This window comes from Anguilla anguilla, chromosome 18, assembly GCF_013347855.1.
Source record: "Anguilla anguilla isolate fAngAng1 chromosome 18, fAngAng1.pri, whole genome shotgun sequence".
In the NCBI taxonomy this organism is placed as follows: domain Eukaryota; kingdom Metazoa; phylum Chordata; class Actinopteri; order Anguilliformes; family Anguillidae; genus Anguilla; species Anguilla anguilla.
In genome coordinates this window covers 25,963,321-25,981,494 of record NC_049218.1, presented here as the reverse complement: position 1 = coordinate 25,981,494, position 18,174 = coordinate 25,963,321, and the positions used below count along the sequence as shown (strand labels likewise).

At 42.6% G+C, this 18,174-nt stretch overlaps 1 protein-coding gene and 1 non-coding gene across 2 annotated transcripts; one reads left to right on the top strand and one right to left on the bottom strand.

Annotated features, from left to right (window-relative positions):
* The first annotated feature begins 2,162 nt into the window (after positions 1 to 2,162).
* LOC118218621 lies at positions 2,163 to 2,272 on the top strand. Its single transcript, XR_004763501.1, has one exon. It is a non-coding gene; the product is annotated as a U6atac minor spliceosomal RNA (small nuclear RNA).
* A 10,632-nt stretch (positions 2,273 to 12,904) lies between these two features.
* On the bottom strand, positions 12,905 to 15,482 carry LOC118217881 (interferon regulatory factor 2-binding protein 2-A-like). The gene is made up of 2 exons (XM_035400043.1): positions 14,372 to 15,482; positions 12,905 to 14,020 (listed from the first exon to the last, which is right to left on the bottom strand). The coding sequence occupies exons 1-2, from the start codon at positions 15,201 to 15,203 to the stop codon at positions 13,302 to 13,304; spliced, it is 1,551 nt and encodes a 516-aa protein (XP_035255934.1). The 5' UTR covers positions 15,204 to 15,482; the 3' UTR covers positions 12,905 to 13,301.
* Positions 15,483 to 18,174: the final 2,692 nt, after the last annotated feature.

Here is an 18,174-nt window from a genome sequence, read left to right as displayed (position 1 = left end):
CGATCAGTTTACTCACCACGTAACTTGCATCTATGACACGGCCCCGCTCCTTTTTAAGCCACAGGAAAGACGCTTGTTGTGCAGCGAGATTATTCCTCAACACCTTGATTTTCTCAGAGTCCAGTTCCTTCAAGATTAGCATAACTTGCATGTCTGCAAGTGCAGCCTCTCAAGATTGCTCCATAAATTAAGCAAACGGGCTTGCCTTTCACTTGCACAAAAAGGTAATCCTCCGTCCAATTTCTCTTTAAAAACGCGACCTTCAATATCAATTTTTCTTCGCTTCGCCATTTTCCCAATTAATCCGTGCACCTGAGATATTTGTTGATGGCTCGCACGAGTGACGTTGCTAGATTTTAATTGGATGAAGAAACTGCTTTTGTTCTGTCTTTCTTATTTCTTAATCTTCGAAGGCCAAGTTTCATTTTGTTTTGCAATTTGCTGTTATGTTATAACCGATTTTTTTTTTAATTTTGTTTTTATAAAAACAATATAATGGCTATATCAAATCTATGAAACATCCAGCGATTCCGTGTGATATTGACGTATACGGCCCGTGGGTCGGAGGTTCACCACCGCTGATCTAACTGAAAATAATTAAAACTATGTGACTTATAGCATTTTTTTAGTACATCAGAAATAATTTGAATTAATTGAAAGGTGAAATGTCAAGGGTACTCATCAGTTGTATCAAATTACCTTGAAAAAAAACATAACACTCTGTCCAGTGTGATCAGTTTGCTCTGATCTCTGTGGTGCCATTTTGGCAATTTCTACACTGCCAATAAAAATGTCCTTTATTAGGAAGACTGTACTTTAGCCTTAAAGGACAAGCACGTGTAACCAAAAGGTCAGGTGTGTAGAGTGCATATGAAACAAGAACACCCCCGTATCAAAAATAATGGGAAGGTATTTTTACAGAGCGAGTGTCCTGGCTTAGACTGAACTGTAACTGTAATTATATACGGGCTGCTGCATGTGCCAGAGCTTCTCCTGAATTTCCTGTTATGCCCAGACATTTTCCCTGCCATCAGATTTTGCATTTGAGTATGGAAATACTGAAGCTTTTATGTACTTATTTATTTTTATCACTACACGTCTTTTTTTCAGAGGGAAAAAACCTGCTTTTCCTCTCTACTCCCCCCCTCTCTTTCTTCACTTGCTCCAGTTTTCGCAGTTTTGGCAGCACTCCAAGATCTGAAAGAAAAACATTCTGGGCCTGCAGACAGCCTCGTTTTCATGCCTTAAAAAACTAGAACTCATTTCCATTTCACAGGCTCGATTCACAGCAGTACCGGGGAAAGCGGGGGAGAGAGGGAGAGAGAAAGAGAGAGAGAGGGTGGGGAAAGGAGATAGGTGCAACTTGCATAAGCAGATGAAAATAGAGGGAGAGAGAGAGATGAAGGAGTAATAACATCTCATTTGTTTTCCTATTATGGTGCTTTTTCCCTTCTTTTTTTTGGCTTAGCTAAACAGCTGCCCCGGGTAGATTGCAGTGATGTCATCCATCATGTGATCGCTGAACTCGCTCCCTCTCCACGTGGATCAAGGCCCCTTCTGATATGGCTCTCTAAATATAGACACCGGCGAAGTATTAATCACGCGTTTGGATTTAAAAAAAAACATGTCGTTTGCTTTTTTTCTTCATTTACATCTCAGCATTTAGTACTTCGTCAACTCAGGGAGAGGCGCAGTGCAGAAATAGTTTTTTTTTATTGTTTTCAAATATTTTCATGTTTTCACCGATTTACAACACAAATAAGATCAGGTCGTTTAGGAATATGCAGGTACCATAGATGCATACACACACACACGAACACACACACATGCACACACACGCACACACACACACACACATGCACACACACGCACATGCACACGCACACACACGCGCACACACACACACGCACACACACATGCACACACACGCACACACATGCACACACACACACATGCACACACACGCTCAGTGGCTCCCTAGAAAGTGGACACTGTGTCTTTCAGTCAGCAGGAAACGGGAAGTAGTCGAAAACTGGGAAAGCTGTGCAGAATGGCTCACAAAACAGGTGCTGATGTTGTTTGGGTGGTGCAGTGCTGGGGCTGGCTGACCTCTGGGCTAAAAGGACAGAGGGTGTGATTCCTGGGACGGGGCATCTAGTATGGCTTTGTATGAAAGGGGAGAAGGTCAGCACCCCAAGCATGGAAACGGTCCTACTGGCCCACATATGGGTAAGGCATTCCCACTCACTGCACAGTAAAACTACAACTATGGGATAAACATGGCTCTCTCTGCAAGAAAAAAGGCTGTCTTAACAAGTTTTTTAGTCTTGTAATGACACTTGTAAGCTTATTTCTTTCCCTCAAGTAGAAAATATTAACTTGTTTTAAGTTAACTTTTTGCTTGACGAGTGAAATCGTCAACCCCGTTGGCAAATCTTGAAATGAGTCATACTGTCTTGCCTCACTGGCAATCTTTTGGTCTTATTTAGCAAAAAAAAGTTACAGAACTTAAATATAAATATAAGGCTCAAATGCTTGCTAAAATCTACTTACTTTTTGGTTTTTGCAGTGCTCTCCTGTGTTTTTTTTTCATGGAATAATTCTTCTACACTTAACAGTGCATGATGATGAGAGGAGCTGGAGGCGCTAGACTTCCATTAGACACTCAACAACTGCAGGGGAAAATTCACACAGTCCTAATCTGAGTCCTGCTCTGTTTAGCTAATATGTTCTATATGTGGCCGCGGTACTGCTCAGTCCTGGACATAACAAAAGGAAAGCTATCATTACACCAAGTGTGGGAGGCAACAGCCTCACTGACCTGCATGCCCATGACACAACATATAAACCGTCTAGTGCAATGCCTTTTCAAAATAAAATAAAAAATAGAAAATTTTAAAACATGTTTCGTTGTGTTGATTCTGAAGTTCCATGACCTTGTCGCCCCCACCATCCAGCACACTCGCCGCCCCCCCACCTCCCCGTGCGTCTAAAATTAAATTGCATACGAGCCGTTTGGGCTCAGAGGAGCGCAGGTCCAGTTCTCCTTTCGGCTGCCTGAAACAGAGAGGGTCCCTGCGTACGCTGCGTCCGCCATTTATAGCAGGCGAAAGGCATCCAGGCAGGGGCGATCCAAACATAGACGCATCAGGAAGATTCAGAGCTCTGACCTGCTTCGGTTTCCTCCAGGGGCAGCGGTAATTCAGCATCTGACATGCTCAAATGGAAATGAAACACATGGATAATAACAATGATTATGTGTACCGGTTGCTAATAAAAGAGGAAACACTTAACGTCTGGCACAAAGATATTATTTCTTGATTTGACTCTGTACTCCATAATTTTAAACTTGCAATCAAACAGTTCATCACGTGGTCAAAGTGCACATGCTCAGCTTTTATTTAAGAGCATTTTTATACACTTCAGTTTCACCATGTAGAAATTACAGCACTTTTTATGCACATTGCTTTGCTGTAGAATGAAGCACCGTTCAATGGGTCTGGTGGTATTTGCTTGAACTTGAGCTGAGAATTCATTCTGCTGCTGCTATCAGCAGTTATATCATCAATAAAGACAAGTGAGCCAGTACCTGTGGCAGCCATACATGCCCAAACCATAACACCTTCACCACCATTTTTCACAGAAGGGAAGGGGGGGGGGTGCTCTGGTTCTTGGGGAGAAATATGTCCAGTTTTGGGCCTATCAATAATTCTGTTTGATGCTCCTTGTTACCCTAATACTTTTATCAAATTAACTCTAATGGGTCATACTATCTAGAACCAGTTGTTTGGGTCTCTTCAGTTACTCCCATAAGCGTAATTCATGCTGATGTCTGGGTTGCTCATTCAGTTAATTTGCCACGCTGTGATGCACTGATGAACCCCACAGTGTCATATTGAATCCAGACTGTGCCAGTGCTGACTGTGGCCAGTAGTCAGCACTGACACATAACTGGTGATTGCATCACCCAGGGTAAAATAGTTAGGGGTCCACATTTCATTGCTCTGTATCGACCCCTGCTGGTCAATTGGGTGCCCTTGGACCGCATGCAAAAGCCACCTATGGCACGTCTTCCTCCAAATGAACAGTGTGCAAGCTCAGCTATTGGCTGCGGTGTGAAAACAAGCAGGCTGGTGACACCACGTGTTCCAGAGGAGATCCACGGATGTCTTCGTTCTTCTGAATCGGCAGTGAGGAACCGTGCTTGAACGTGGCCACAAACGGTCAAATAGACATTCCAAATTAGGGTGGGACTTGGACAATCTCAACCCCATGTTGAGCACCAAATTTTTTATGGAAGATAAAATCGAATCGTGTTTTTTCATTCATTTAGTTTTTGTGCTAATGATACCTGGACTTTTGCAGGTATCACTATTTATTTGTCTCTTCTCGTGGCTTTCAGAAGCTTCAGGACTCTTTAATTTATCACCCAGCTGAAGGACTGGCGCCCCATGCATTCCAGCAAACTTCATAACTCTGGCTTCTTTTCAGCACATCCCCCTGAACTCCATCTCAGTGCTACGATTCAATTTGCATTTCTTCACTGTTTATACTGAGCTGTTGAGGCATACATTCTCCTTCAAAAGACAATAATCTTGATGTATTGAGTCTTGAAGCACTGTCTTCCAGTGTTTTTAATAATGCGATAATACCTTTTACCCTGTCAGGATGTAAGCTTCCGAAATCCACAGAAGGTTCTGTGGACAGCAATTAAGCAGCGAGGCAATAAGGCCTCCCTCAACCACATAATGGTCAGTTTAGCCCCATGCTGTCAATCTTGGAGAAATTACGACTAATTGTCTGCTTGCCCTTCCACCGATCTCTTTCAGGGATTAATGGGGATACAAATGAGCGATGTGTGGGCTTTAGGCCTTGGGCCGCTGGGCCCTGTTCCTGCTTCTGACCCAAGAGAGGACAGCGGGTTCAACTAATAGGGTGGAAAGACTTCTCAGAAACCAAGAAACGCAATTGCAGGTTTCTTTGCTGATAGTGAGTTAGGTATCCACCTATTTTGGTAGATGTTGTATAAATTCCCAAAAGTAAAGAGTTTTCACTAGAAATCTAAAACGTATGGCAATGGACAAGTATACACAGACATTTGTCTATATACTGGTGATAGACATGATAGGTCACAGCAGAAGAGGTTTTTAAGATCATTTCCCTGATTCCTTAGGCTTTGAGTACTCTGACATAAGATGTTCATGAAATTGACATGCTGACCATAATAGCAATAATTGCTTGCACATATGAGACAGCACAGTTTATTATTCCTTTTTAAACAGCCTGAGTGATTATCTAGCTCATTTCACAAGTGTGTGATCTGTCACTCTTGAATGGGGTTAAAGCAGTTACTTACACAGTAGAAAATGTCTCGCCCATTATCTAGATTAATTTAAGAAATTTTCTTCTGTGTAAATCTTTCTCTACAGGAATATTAAAAACAGGCTTGATGGTGTCCCAATAAAATCATTGACAATGGCACTGTGTCTACTAAAACACACTCAGCCAAGAGAGCAGAATATTCCAAGGAACAAGTGTCTGTCAACCACTGGAGTGAGAGTTTCCATCTGGCTTGAATGGAGTGAATAGATTATTTACTCAGTCAATGCAAACACACAGTTATTCATATAGACCCTGAAATCAACCTGGCAAAAGTAATCTGGTATCAGACCTTCCCCCCCTCCCCCCTCTAGGGTTTCTGTGAAATGTACTGAGGCTGGGATGGTTCCCATGGCACCATCATATCCTCTCTGAATTGCCAATGCAATGCAGTCGTGTTGTAGTGAGGTAACTGTTAAAAGCGCCGATCGCCCACAGAAAAATGACATTAAGAGATGACAACCGAGAACTAATTCATTCTGCTTCCCCATCCCAGACGGTGGGCCGCCCACCGGATGAATATTCAGTGTCCTAATGATGCTATTACCCCAGTTATGCAATTTAAAGGAGGATTCCAGTTATCGCCAAAGCTGTGGCTTAAAGCGTTTCCACGTGCCAAAAATTACAGATCAGAGCAAAACACCTGCAAACAGTACAAAATCACTTGTGTTCCAGAGAGCTACTGCACCTTAACAGGCCAAGTATGTATGTGAGGAACTCACTAGGGCGTCTATTCCCTCAGGCAGAAAGAGAACGCTGTGTGCAATGCATGGTCAGATGACTCAAGATATTCGTGTGAGAGGATGAGAGGACAGAGCAGACCCTCGCCCGGTTAACCTTCCACCCGAAGAGTCCAGCTCAGGTAAATGGCCCCGTGCTTCCCCACGTCTGTGGCCCTGCAGTGGCAGGTGAGTCCATGTGAGTCCTGGTCCCTGGTGCAGAGGTACTGTATGAGCCTTCACGCATACATAATTTCTTGCGGCTCAGTGGACCCATTCCTTGGAAAAAAAATAAAAGGAAAACATTCCAATAAATTGTTAAAGTAAAAAATAAAATAAATGAAATCGAGAGTTTAAGAGTTGCTAAAGGTTCATGGAAAAGGGATTAGACCTAAGAACTAGATGATTGTTAAAATGTGTGGACGACGAAATAACATTTTCATTTTAATGGATTAACTTGAATTCTGATTACTTTAAACAAAAAGCCTTGCTGTGGTGAATCTCAATTTTCTTACATCACGAGACAAACATTACAAAATGAAGTGTAAACATACTACCAGTTGTCAAAGAGGAAAATTTAGCCACATACGCCTTATAATTACCTTGGTCTCTAATCACAAAATAATATACATATCCCAACAAATAAATCCCATAATCCCTTCCTTCTGTAAACCATACCTACTATGCTGTGTCATTATTATTTGTGCCATAACAGTAATCAAATTCTTTTCATGTTTTCTCTACAACTTGCCATTAATTATTTGAAAACTCACTGTGGGCATGTGTAAAATTAATTGCATGTGACAAGTTATGTGACCCACTGTTCTTGAATATTTCACTTAAGACAGTAAGAGAATGCATGAGTCCAGCTTCATTAATGGATGGATGGTTAACTGGGACTATTTCGGTCAACTACAACAGTGGCCCACAGAACACATTCGGCTGAGATAGCCCTGTATCAGAATGGGTTGAATGTAAAACCCAAGCTAATATAAGAAAACGTCATGATGAAAACAGACTATTCAGCCCAAACCAGACAGCATCCAGTACTGCCCAAAGCCGGGACTTGAGCACTGAGAATAGGCTCGTAAATACATAAATACATCTCTATATTTAAATGTCACATGTGGACAAGCTTTCAGGCAAAGCTCCCTCAAAGTTATTCCATTTGGATATTTCTTTCATTTTTATGATCATTCTTGTGTCAGAGTGTGAAATTCAGGCACACTATAACCAAGGAATGTTCGATCCCTTAGTTAAAGGTCAGGATGTCGACTGCAATCTTCGATAAAGCCAAAGAAAAAGGTGACCAGGGCTCAGAAGGCCTTCATCAGTTCACAGCAGAAAGAGCCATGTGACACAAATCAAACATTTACCAGCCGAACAGAGGGTCGGTACACAATAACAAATGAAGTCGATGGAGCTGTAATTTCTTAGCGCTGCGGGCCGTACCATTTCATTAATTACAAACTCGGCATTTATCGATCGCGAGGAAATAGCACGAACTCACAGGACAAACCGAATTCCGCAAGCTCAGTGAAAAAGTGCTGAGTGGTTAGTGCACTTCTGTTGCAGCAAACTCGCAGACAGGAAGGATCTGCTTGAAAGCCGGAGCCCGATATCTGCCTTCCTGAGTGAGGATTCCAGTTTCAAAGTTGCGAAACTGAGAAAAAACAAACCTTTGAAAGTTAATCCTGGCTTCATACGACATCCCACTGCTGCAGAACAAAAAAGGTAACTGTGATCTTGTGGATGGACTTTAATTAAAGAGTGTTTTCCTAAGACGTACAGGAAAATGCAAACAGATTCAAAGAGCACACTTAAATACAAGAAGTGCTTTAAATGGTATGGACCAAAGAAATGACTGCAGTGTCTTTAAGGTTCCTTAAATAGCAATTAATATCCTTCTGTTATGAATGCTCTGTATGGGTTTCCACAAACATTTGTGATTGGTTCCCAAGTTCTCTCAATAAATCCTAGAGATGTCACACAGTAGTTCACTACTGAAATATTTTTATTTATTTATTTTATTTCTCCTTTATTTCACTCGTTGAGACCCATTGTGTTATCCATCTCTTTTTTAAGGGAGCCATAGCCAAGAGAAGCAACAAGCAGTCAGTTCACAACATAACACACAAATGCACACATACATACTGACATACATGAAGCAACATCAATAAAACCACAAATTATATACCATACATTTTCATGGAAAACAATTACAAAGTCAGTTTTTAAGGTCTCCGATGTCTTCTGAAAATCATCCAGAGGGATGAGGTAGTCCAGCTTCATATCCTACTGGAACTGGTTCCAGGACCACGAGATATAATAACTAAAAGCCATCGTTCTGAATTCTATGTAAGATCGAGGTACAGTTTAAAAAGAGACAGGATTTGTGTACGCACGCTGTGAGAATTTATGTTCCAGTTAAAAAGGCTAAAAATAGCTTGGGAGTTCCCCTGCAATGGCTTTGTAAATGAAAGTTTCCCAGTGAAACCATCTATGGTCATTTAAAGATGGTGGACCTGCCCTTTCATTCCAAAGGCGCTGGTGACTGAGAGACTTGGCATTAGTAATGAAATGTAAGGCCAACAGGCCTGCAGGGTAGAAGCATAGGAACATGTGTACTGGGCATCACCATAACCATTCACTGAAAGAAAGGTGGCTAAGACCCATCTCGTTCTAGCTCTAATGCTATTGGTCATTCCTGGGGATGACGGGACTGACACCAATGTTTTTGTATCCTTTTAATGTGTCCCTGTTTCAGTTTAAAAGAACCACTCATTAACTTTATTACGTTGTCACTATTTACACGGCCACATGTTAAGAAAATAACTGCATACGGTAATTTTCTGGCTCCCGTCCAGCTTCAAACGCTGCAGACATCACAGCAAAATAATTACCACAAATATACCATTCCGTGGCATGCCAGAATGTCTGAATGAGTGAATATAAATTGCAGCACATGGATTGAATATTTATTAATAATTTCAAACGGTTTTCAAAAATGATGTATTATGTGGCATAGAGGAGTAAGCAAAGATTTGTTACAGCACGGAAAGCCATGTACTGTACCGCAGACATATTGGTTCAGCTAGTAAGCTACATGCATTTGTCAGTCCTTTTGCTGTCCTCCTGCCTCACAGTGCTGTTTCCTGCTCTGTAATTACCCTTCAGTAGCCATGGAATAAAAGCCAATGAACACGTTCCAGTTTGTGATGATTGATGCCCTCTATTTTTAGACTGATTTGCCATATCCAGATACCCTCTGCTTCCAGTCCTAAAAGGTAACCAGGCAACTGAGGGCTGTTATGACATATCCAAAGATCTACGGTCACTATATTTGGTTCAACACAACCTCTTCCCAGATAAAGGCTTTGAATCAACAGAACACAAATTCCTTTCTTGGAGCCGGCTGCCCTGATGATGAATGGCAGCTGCGACTCGCCTGTTCTCCGTCTAATTATAGTGAGAGTACGGCAGGCAGGCGAAGGCCTCCCTCTCCTCTGTCTTCACTGCTTTTTTTGGTGTTTTCCTTTGACTGGGGCCGCTTAGCTCTGGAATGTGGAAAGGGGCGGTTTTCTCCTGTTCCCGGGCCAGCTAGGCACACAAAGACGCAAACGAGAACGGGAGCCCCGCAGGCGAAATTGTTGAAATCTGCTGACGTGGCAAGCCGCCGTGAGCACATGAGCCGCCCCGCTCGTTTCATCCGGTTGAACGCCGTATCGAGCACGAGAAGTTGCATTATCTCAGCTGAATCTTTGAAAGTGAAAGGAAAGGACTTCTTATGAGCCAATATCTTTACCTTAATTAAAAAAAATATATCTCTCCATGAGAGCAACTGCCACATTAAAAATACAGTTCTTGAAAAACCAATAACTATAAACCTCCTTGCAAAAAAGAAGAGATTTTTGCACGCATGCTGTAAACACATTTTTGAGCTTCAAATTTCAGCTAAATTTGCAGCTGTACTACAAACCGCCACCGAAAGGAGCGATGAGTCTTCATACAGTAACTCCATTAACAGCCTGTGCGTGGGCGACAGTTACGCAAGACTCTCAGGTGATTTGGAAAGCAAGAGCATGAAAAAGCCCACATTTCTGGCAATCCGAGAGGTGCTGTGCAAAGTACATGAAGCACAACATTGTGCAAGCATGTGAGTAGGCCAGGTGGGATGTGAGCCGGCAGAGGACTTTGTTCTTTCAGTTCCCCGCGTGGCAGAGGCATTAGGGAAAGCATAGCTTAAGTCAACACGGGAGATATAAATCAGGAGTTACGTGAAGACATTTACCGATCCAGACCTGTTTTCTTCAATCACCTAAATGTAGTTAAATGGAATGGGTGTGTATCTAGGTGAGGAGGAACTAGAACATTCCACTGCTGAATGAAACGTGAACGCACCCGCCAAATGTCACCAAGACTTAACGCGCTGCCCCTGTACTGAAAGAGTTAACACAGCGTGACCACTATCTGTTTACAAAATGCTCTCAGAGGTTTCACATGGCGGCACGATGCTAAATGCACATGGTGATCTGCATTCTTGTCATGACACTGCTTGCAGTCCCAAGCGTAGGCGCAACGTGCCTGTACTTGAATGCTCTGGATAAGTGACTTATTTATCGAATGGTTTAATTTGGTCGACTTGTTCATGCTTACAAGGCTACACAATCAATAATATATACTGTGTGTCGTGGAACAAGTGGAAACCTGACCGCAATAGTGTTAGAACTGGACTTTTTTCCTCGGCCGTATCTCTGTGATTTACCACAACATAATCTGAAAACCCTTTAGGAAACAGGAAAGACGTGAAGCAAGAAGGCAGGCTCGTGATGCTTTTTGACTCTGCCACGTAATGTGTGCTGACCCATTAATCTCTGACGGCTGAATTTTTTTTCTACCGGAGGTGCTGAGTTTCCGTGACAGAAAAGAGCTTTCTCGGCTGGAATATAAAGCCACAGCTGCGGATGAGTCGGGCTCGGGCATGGAACGGATCCTCTGTGATCCAAATAAATATTTGCACACAGAAGTCATCTCATAAGACCGGCTGCCGATTTTTTTTTTTTAAAATGTATATATTTTTTATTTTTTATAGAAGTGGTGCTTATTTTTTTAATAAATAACCTACGCGGTATCGACGGTTTACTGTTGTTGCAAATCTCTCAATAAATGAATGATAGGATAAAGGTCCTCACCAAATATAGAAAATGAATGAATGATAAAATGTACGATCATATTTGTAAAATATTCTTAAACGCGTCATATTATTAACATGATCAATTCTGGAAGCTTTGAGTGGTCGAAAAATGTGCAGACTAAAAACGCCAGGCTATTTGTTTGGAAACGTATTAAATGCATTTCCCTTGTTCTGCATTCATATTTAGCAACAATATGACGGTCATTTCGAAGGGAGTTAACTTGGAGCTCACACTGTCAAAGAAATTAAGTTAATACATATTAAAATGGTGTGCATATTACCGCCATACAATTCCATGCACTGATAAATCTTGAACAGTAGAAGGCGTGTGCTTCCACTATTCAAGAACAAGGGCACGGGGGTCCATGACTCAGGAATTCCATCGTCGTGCACGTGATTTCGTTGTTTCATTTCTCAGTGATCCAGTGTTCCACACATAGCCATGGGAATTGTTACTTGTAACGAGGTAAACCATGTTCAAAGTAACAAGAGCTTTTGCGAGGGTGAGGTGTTCCTGTTGTCTGAGAGGTTTTAGCTGAGTAGGCCAATTGATGTAAAATGTTTTGTTGCTGTCCTGCGAAAATGAAAATTGCCAGTATACGTCGTAAATAGGTCTACATTTCAGACACATATGCTCGCTTGCAGACTTTTTTTAAAAGCAAGCCTATACTTAGACAAGCGACAAAATGCTGAATCACGTCTTCTGGCGTAATTATATATGTGGAGAAGCACGTGGTTTTACAGGAACATATTGAGATATGGGTATACGTCACATTTGTTTATACACAGATAACATTTTGAGGAAAAGCGCCTACATTGTGATGTACGCTTCCAATATGCAAAACGTCAATGAATGCAACGTGGCACGCCTAACAAATCAAAAATAATTAAGTGTTATACATTAGTTCATGTTGCTGGCATATTCTGACGCATGAAAGTAACATAGTGAAGTGTTTCGCAATTGTCACGCAGATTGTTTGAAATTGACTGTGGTCTGAGTTAAATTCAAACGACTCCCCCCGTTGCTGACTCGGTACTTTTACCCGGAGATCAACATAGCAATGCAAGAGTGGAATGACACTTCACTGTACCATGCTGTACCTGACACAGTAACATATGGGTGTGTCAACAAGCCGATTATGCAAACACTCATCAGGTGATTCATCGTCGTAAAGAAACAATGGTGTTATCCACCAGTACCCTCAGTGGGATAGCTCGAATGCCTGCCATTCAAAAGATGAGTTGTCGGTATACCTATATACTTATGCAGTGGTTTGTTCTGATTTCAGAAAACCCTCTGCAAACAATACAGGTCCACGCTCCACTGAGACGGCTACAGAGAGGCCGGTAAGCACGTTCAGTTGCACCAAAATTGCACATGGCATTTTTTTTACAACTCATAAGCAACTGCGTACAATATCATAAGCACTTCCTGATCTGTGCTGTGCAATGCAACAGTGTTTTAAATCCCCAACGTCACTTCTCCTGGCTGTGTTTGTGCGATCGTTTTTGTCCCAGTGGTATGAATTGCGATTGCGTCACATGCCGGTATTCCACAAACAATAAAGCCCCAGTTTGTAATGAATGCAAAATAAGCAAGCATAGACGATAGTTATTATTACAAGGTCAGAAATTGTATTTGGCATTTTTAAACAAGTGCATACAAGTACAGCTAGAAGCATTTCAGTTTTGCTAAGTGCTCATAGAGTAGCATTAGTCACATTCTACGTTTAACGGGAACGGTCACCAGACCTAAAATACATCAAGAAATCGTTTTAACATCAACAAAAAGGAGGAAAAGTAGCCCATTATAATGAGTACATACCTTTATCTTCAAAAATATAGAAACACAATGTATTCAAAAATCAAAAAATTATACAGCCATGTTTACAAAGTATACACTTCCCTTGTGTCCAATATATACAAGTCCGTTAGTTTTGTTTGGATGGTATGCATGTGATTTATATTTATTTATATATTTTTGTTTGTTTTCTCAAAAATTCATAAAATCAGGGGTCCCTCTCCTTTTTTACTTTCACGTCTCCCGCGAGTATGGTGGCTATCTCACCTTGCATGAAAGCCCACGGAACGTTTGAGCCCACCAAGGGGCATTTCTCCCCACTCGGACAATACACCTCGCCGGTGGCCCCTTGCTGCTTTATGCTTTCCCTGGAGCAAGGGAAACAGAACTTGTGCGACGGAACCGACGGACACTGGACGAAATGCGTGTCCTCTAAACGCTCGTGACACAGGGTGCAGCACAGCGGTATGCTGCTGGGCACGGAGGAGTCTGGAATGCTTTGCGCGTGCACTTGATCCATGCCCGGCACGTGTGGCGTCCCTGCGCCGGCGGCGTCCCTCTGAGTCAGCCTCCTTTGGTTCATGGAGGATGGCGAGAGGGGGCTGCTGCTGTTCCTGCGGGTGGTGGAGTGCACCTGGTTGGCGTCCTTGGGCGAGCTGTTTCCCCCAGCGTTATCCGCCGCCAAAATGAGCGCCGCCATGGGAGACTGGCCGTTCTGCGCAGCCTCTGGAGGGGTGGTGCGGGGATGAGGGGATATCGTGGAAGGCGAAGAGGAAAAGTTTGGGGGCTGCGCGCTTGACATCTTCAGGACCTCCGGGGGAGGAGGCAGCCACTGCTGAACCTCTCCGTTGAGCTTCACGGGGGCACCCTCTCCTTCAGGCTCTGGCGAAGCTTTTCTCTTCATGTTCCGGGGGTGCTTTCCTCTGTCTGGGGACAAAAAAAGGGAAGTTAAACAACACGTGAGGACTGGGTTAAAGCGGAAACATAACACGTATGTGCTTTTGACATGTAAAGCACGTTTCATCTTTCCTCTGTGGAAAAAAAACATTGGTGGCTAGTTAAAACCAATGTGGAATTCACGGAGAAAGCATGTACAGCAGTCAGAAGTGTATATGGGCGCGTAATGTTTACTCAGACTATAGCTGGTTGAATTACAACTCGCCCATGCACTTTGATGCATGCTCTCATTCAGAAATATATCGTTATGTTCAAAAAGACTTGGGCAACAGGGTGGGTGACACTTTTAGACGAAATGACCCCATTCGCTTTGGTATTTACCTTGTTTTGAAGGTGTGGCGTTCGGTTCATATACCATTACTCTCTGCTGCATTGCTGCATGGTCCTTCTTGAACCTGCTGTCGAAAGAGTGTGAAAGAGCCATTAAATCCCTGACTGTTTTGCCCTTGTTCATCCACTCGTCTGCCCTGTTCTTGTGGCCCTCGCTGATCTCCGGCGTCAAACTGTCCGGTCTGTGTTTCTCCTTTACGTCCCTCTCGTGCTCCGTGCTGGAGACAGAGGCTGGTCGCTTTCCACTGAGCTCGCTCTGGTTCGGCGCCGTTAGACCCGACGGGAGTACCATTTGTCCAGGTCTGCCGTTGACCGCGTGCACGGAGGGAATGTTCCCGTTAACCAAAGGCACTAAATTTGGAGGGACCGTGCTAGTCCTTCGAGGGTTGGGGCTCTGCCGGTTCAACTCTGGGGGATCGTCTGGTTTAGGGAATCCATTTGGGACAGGAATGCCGTTAGCCTGGCGTCCGGACTGAAATTCTGGACCCAGTCTCGGTGGCCGATCAGAGGTGAGTGGATAGCGATCCAGGGGCTGCGGTGGCCGCGATCCGGGATCCCCAGCCGCGTGGTTCATGGACTGAATCTCTTTCCCGGAGAGCTGAGCTTTTCCTGGCCCCGGAGATCTCCCCTCCTGGAAGCCATGAGCACGCTTTAGCTGCCGAGCGGTCTCAATCACAAACTCAATACGGTCGGCTCCTTCGTAGTTAACACATCCTCTGCAGACGGGCTCGGTAAAATCCCAGATCATAGCCCATGGCATGCGGGGCAAGTCACATAAATAACAAGACTGCCTTCTCGAAGCAGCAACTGCTGCGGACGACATCGCTCTCGCCAAAAGTGTACAAATATCTTCTCCGGAGAGTTTATGTATCGTTATTCTTTTAAAAAAAAGATACTGTAATAATAGCTATTTAGATTTCCCCTCCTGAATGTAGCAACAACAATTAAGTTACCGACAGAACTTCATGGCAGTGTGTACTTTACAACCGCGCGCCTCTATCTATCTCCCTCACTCACTCACTACTACTCTGCTAGCTCAATGTGGAGCAGTGACGTCACCAGCGAACACTAAACTTGTGGTTCTATTTTCTTCATTCTTCGACAGCCCCCCTATAGCGCATGCTCACAGTCTCTGCCCCTTTTCATAAATCTTATTGAACTTGTGCCAGGAATACAAGTTATACAAGAAGCTGCACGTATATTTCCACGGTTATTATTCTTTCTGATACATTTCTAACGACTGTTTAGTGTACGGTTTGAGAATGGTAATAATGGAGGACTTAAAACATCTGAACTTTATTTAACAAATAATATTCATGCAAAGATTTTTTGTAAAACATTTATTTACCTTTTTTTTTTTTTGCGTTTGTGCTTCGATGGATATTATGGATAGTGGCGACCACAAGAAAATCCCAAAATGTGTTGTGGGCATGGACATATTGGCAATGTTGGGAAATACGTCGTTGTAAATCGTCGAACGGTGGACTCCCGACAACAAAGTGTTAATGTACTTTGAGCAACCAGACACTGCCTGTCGGTGGCGTCACAAACATTCTCCTTTTCCAGTCTACTCCACGCATGCTCACTTAATACGTGACTGTAAATTCGAGCCCCATTTAGCAATGCCACATTCCAGTCAGAATGCCAACGTAGCGTCACGTATTACACTGCCTGTAGTCAACCATACATAAACGTCCCTTGTTAATATTTTTTACAGTCTCTGGTTAATACAGATATGGGAAGATTTAAGTATTATTTCTTCATTCTCACGAGATTTGGAGTTTTTGTATGCGTAGACACGTCAGCTTTGTTATTCACACAAACAACGGTTTTCTTTGGCCGTGCAATGCCGCGTACGTTTAAACATGCCTGTCAACTTGAACATTCACATTCTTTGAGCAGCCTACCCTAACAGAATTGTGCAGTAGATAGTAAAATCTGAGTAAAACAGTAGTTATCGTAACACGAATTTGCATTTTACGGATAGTCTATTTTTAAAAGAGCCATCGTGCAATCGATAATTTGTATGTAGCCTAGATTGTGATTTACTAATGCCGCGCAAAGCATTCGTCGTCAATCACTTGAAATGCTTAGCTAATTACATTGGAAAGTGGCACAACAGGAAATACAGATAAATAATACACGTATGGCTCGGGGATTTCCAGACCAGGCATAGTAACATGACTCTCAAACCGCCCTCATCACTGCTGAGTGCAGACGATAATTCTGCATCAGGTTTTTGAAATCAAGTTTGAATTAGCAAAAGAACACAGACTCTACCGCCATAACCAAATTTAGGCATAGATGATAGCTATCGGTTGTTTTAAGTGCATTCTTCCTTAAACTGTAGTTTAACTCAATGCATTGAAACGTAACCCGCACTTGGGTGGTGTTTGAAAAAGACAACTTCCTTACGGCCACTCAGTCAAAAAACAGAAAATAAAAAAAACTCTTCCAGAAATGAATTAGAGTATCGAGCTCATAATTTCACCGGAAAAAAAAAAACCGCGAACAGCGCATAAGAACGTGTAAACAAACTGTTTCCGTGTTTCGCGTTTGATGTGTTGCGGCGGGGCGAAATGATCGGGTATGGGGGAGGGAAAATGGCTGAACTGTGACACACGTAACATATATTTAATGTGTTTTAATTAGAATTGATGCGAACTGTTAAAATAATCCAAACGTAAGTAGGGTCCTTGGAATTTTACGGCTTGTGTAAATACCCTGTGTAAATACTCTATTTCCTGTTATTTCGCAGACAATTTTATCTTATTTTATATAGTTGTGTAGTTTTGAGTTTACCTTACTTAGGATAAGGGAAAATAAAAATTTCTTCCCCTTCTTTAACCGTAGCCTGTTTTCTCAATCGTGTAGGCTACAATTTAGCTGGGGCTCTTCTGGTGAGGCAATGCGTCTAAAATGTGCAGACACAAAGCAGGATTTGTTTTTGCCTGTGACGACGTTTGAAAGAGGAAGTAAGATGTTTAGTCACGTAGCCGCAGTTCACCTCGCCCATCCCCAGCCCAGAACAACAAACAGCTAAAAGCTTTTGGCTCGCGGCCAAGGAACACGGACATGCGCATTTGAATCCAGTTGCTGCTGCGCGTCTTGCGAAGAATATAGAGCTGAAAGCTTAACCTATGACTTCCCATGCTCAGAGCCTGCTCGTCAGACTTTCGCACATTGCACGAATATCCGTGTGTTAATGAATTCAGTATGCAATAACGTAGTGAGTAATGGAACCGCACGTGTTAGATACATTCTCTAACACCCAGATCAAGCAAATGTAGACCTACTTTAAATAGAACTTAAGCTTAGCAGAAATGTTAACACGTAAGCTTACTTTACCTGCTGTTATTTTAACAATAAAAATGTGAAGAAATGTTTCACTTTTTTACACTTAACAAAATGGCAGTTAAACCAGTTATGGAGAACAGGCAATAAATCTTGCCGTACCACATTCTTTTCGGTGCTGTTGTAATCGTTTTCAGGCTGGCCAAAATAGTGAAATGCAGAGCTGGATTCAAACAGCTTTTCAAAGACCGCAGTTGCACTGGTATAAAGTTGTGCTTGTGCTAAAGTTCCCTGACACTAGCTCCAAGGGTGCCTTAATTCAAATGACCGAATAAATGTTCCTATTCTGCCTTTAATTAGGGTTTGTCTTCAGGAACTGAGTGACTTGCTTAGAAAAAGCGACAATTGGTGATTGACAATAAAATCAGTCTGATTTTAATTTAACTACTGCGACACCTCTGAGTTCAACATTTAACATTCTTCTCATTTTTATTTAAAAA

Coding starts and splice junctions, on each gene's coding strand:
- LOC118217881 (XM_035400043.1), bottom strand. CDS start 15,203: ATGTCGTCCGCAGCAGTTGCTGCTTCGAGAAGGCAGTCTTGTTATTTA. Junction 14,021..14,371: donor CGCCACACCTTCAAAACAAG/GTAAATACCAAA, acceptor TTTTGTCCCCAG/ACAGAGGAAAGCACCCCCGG.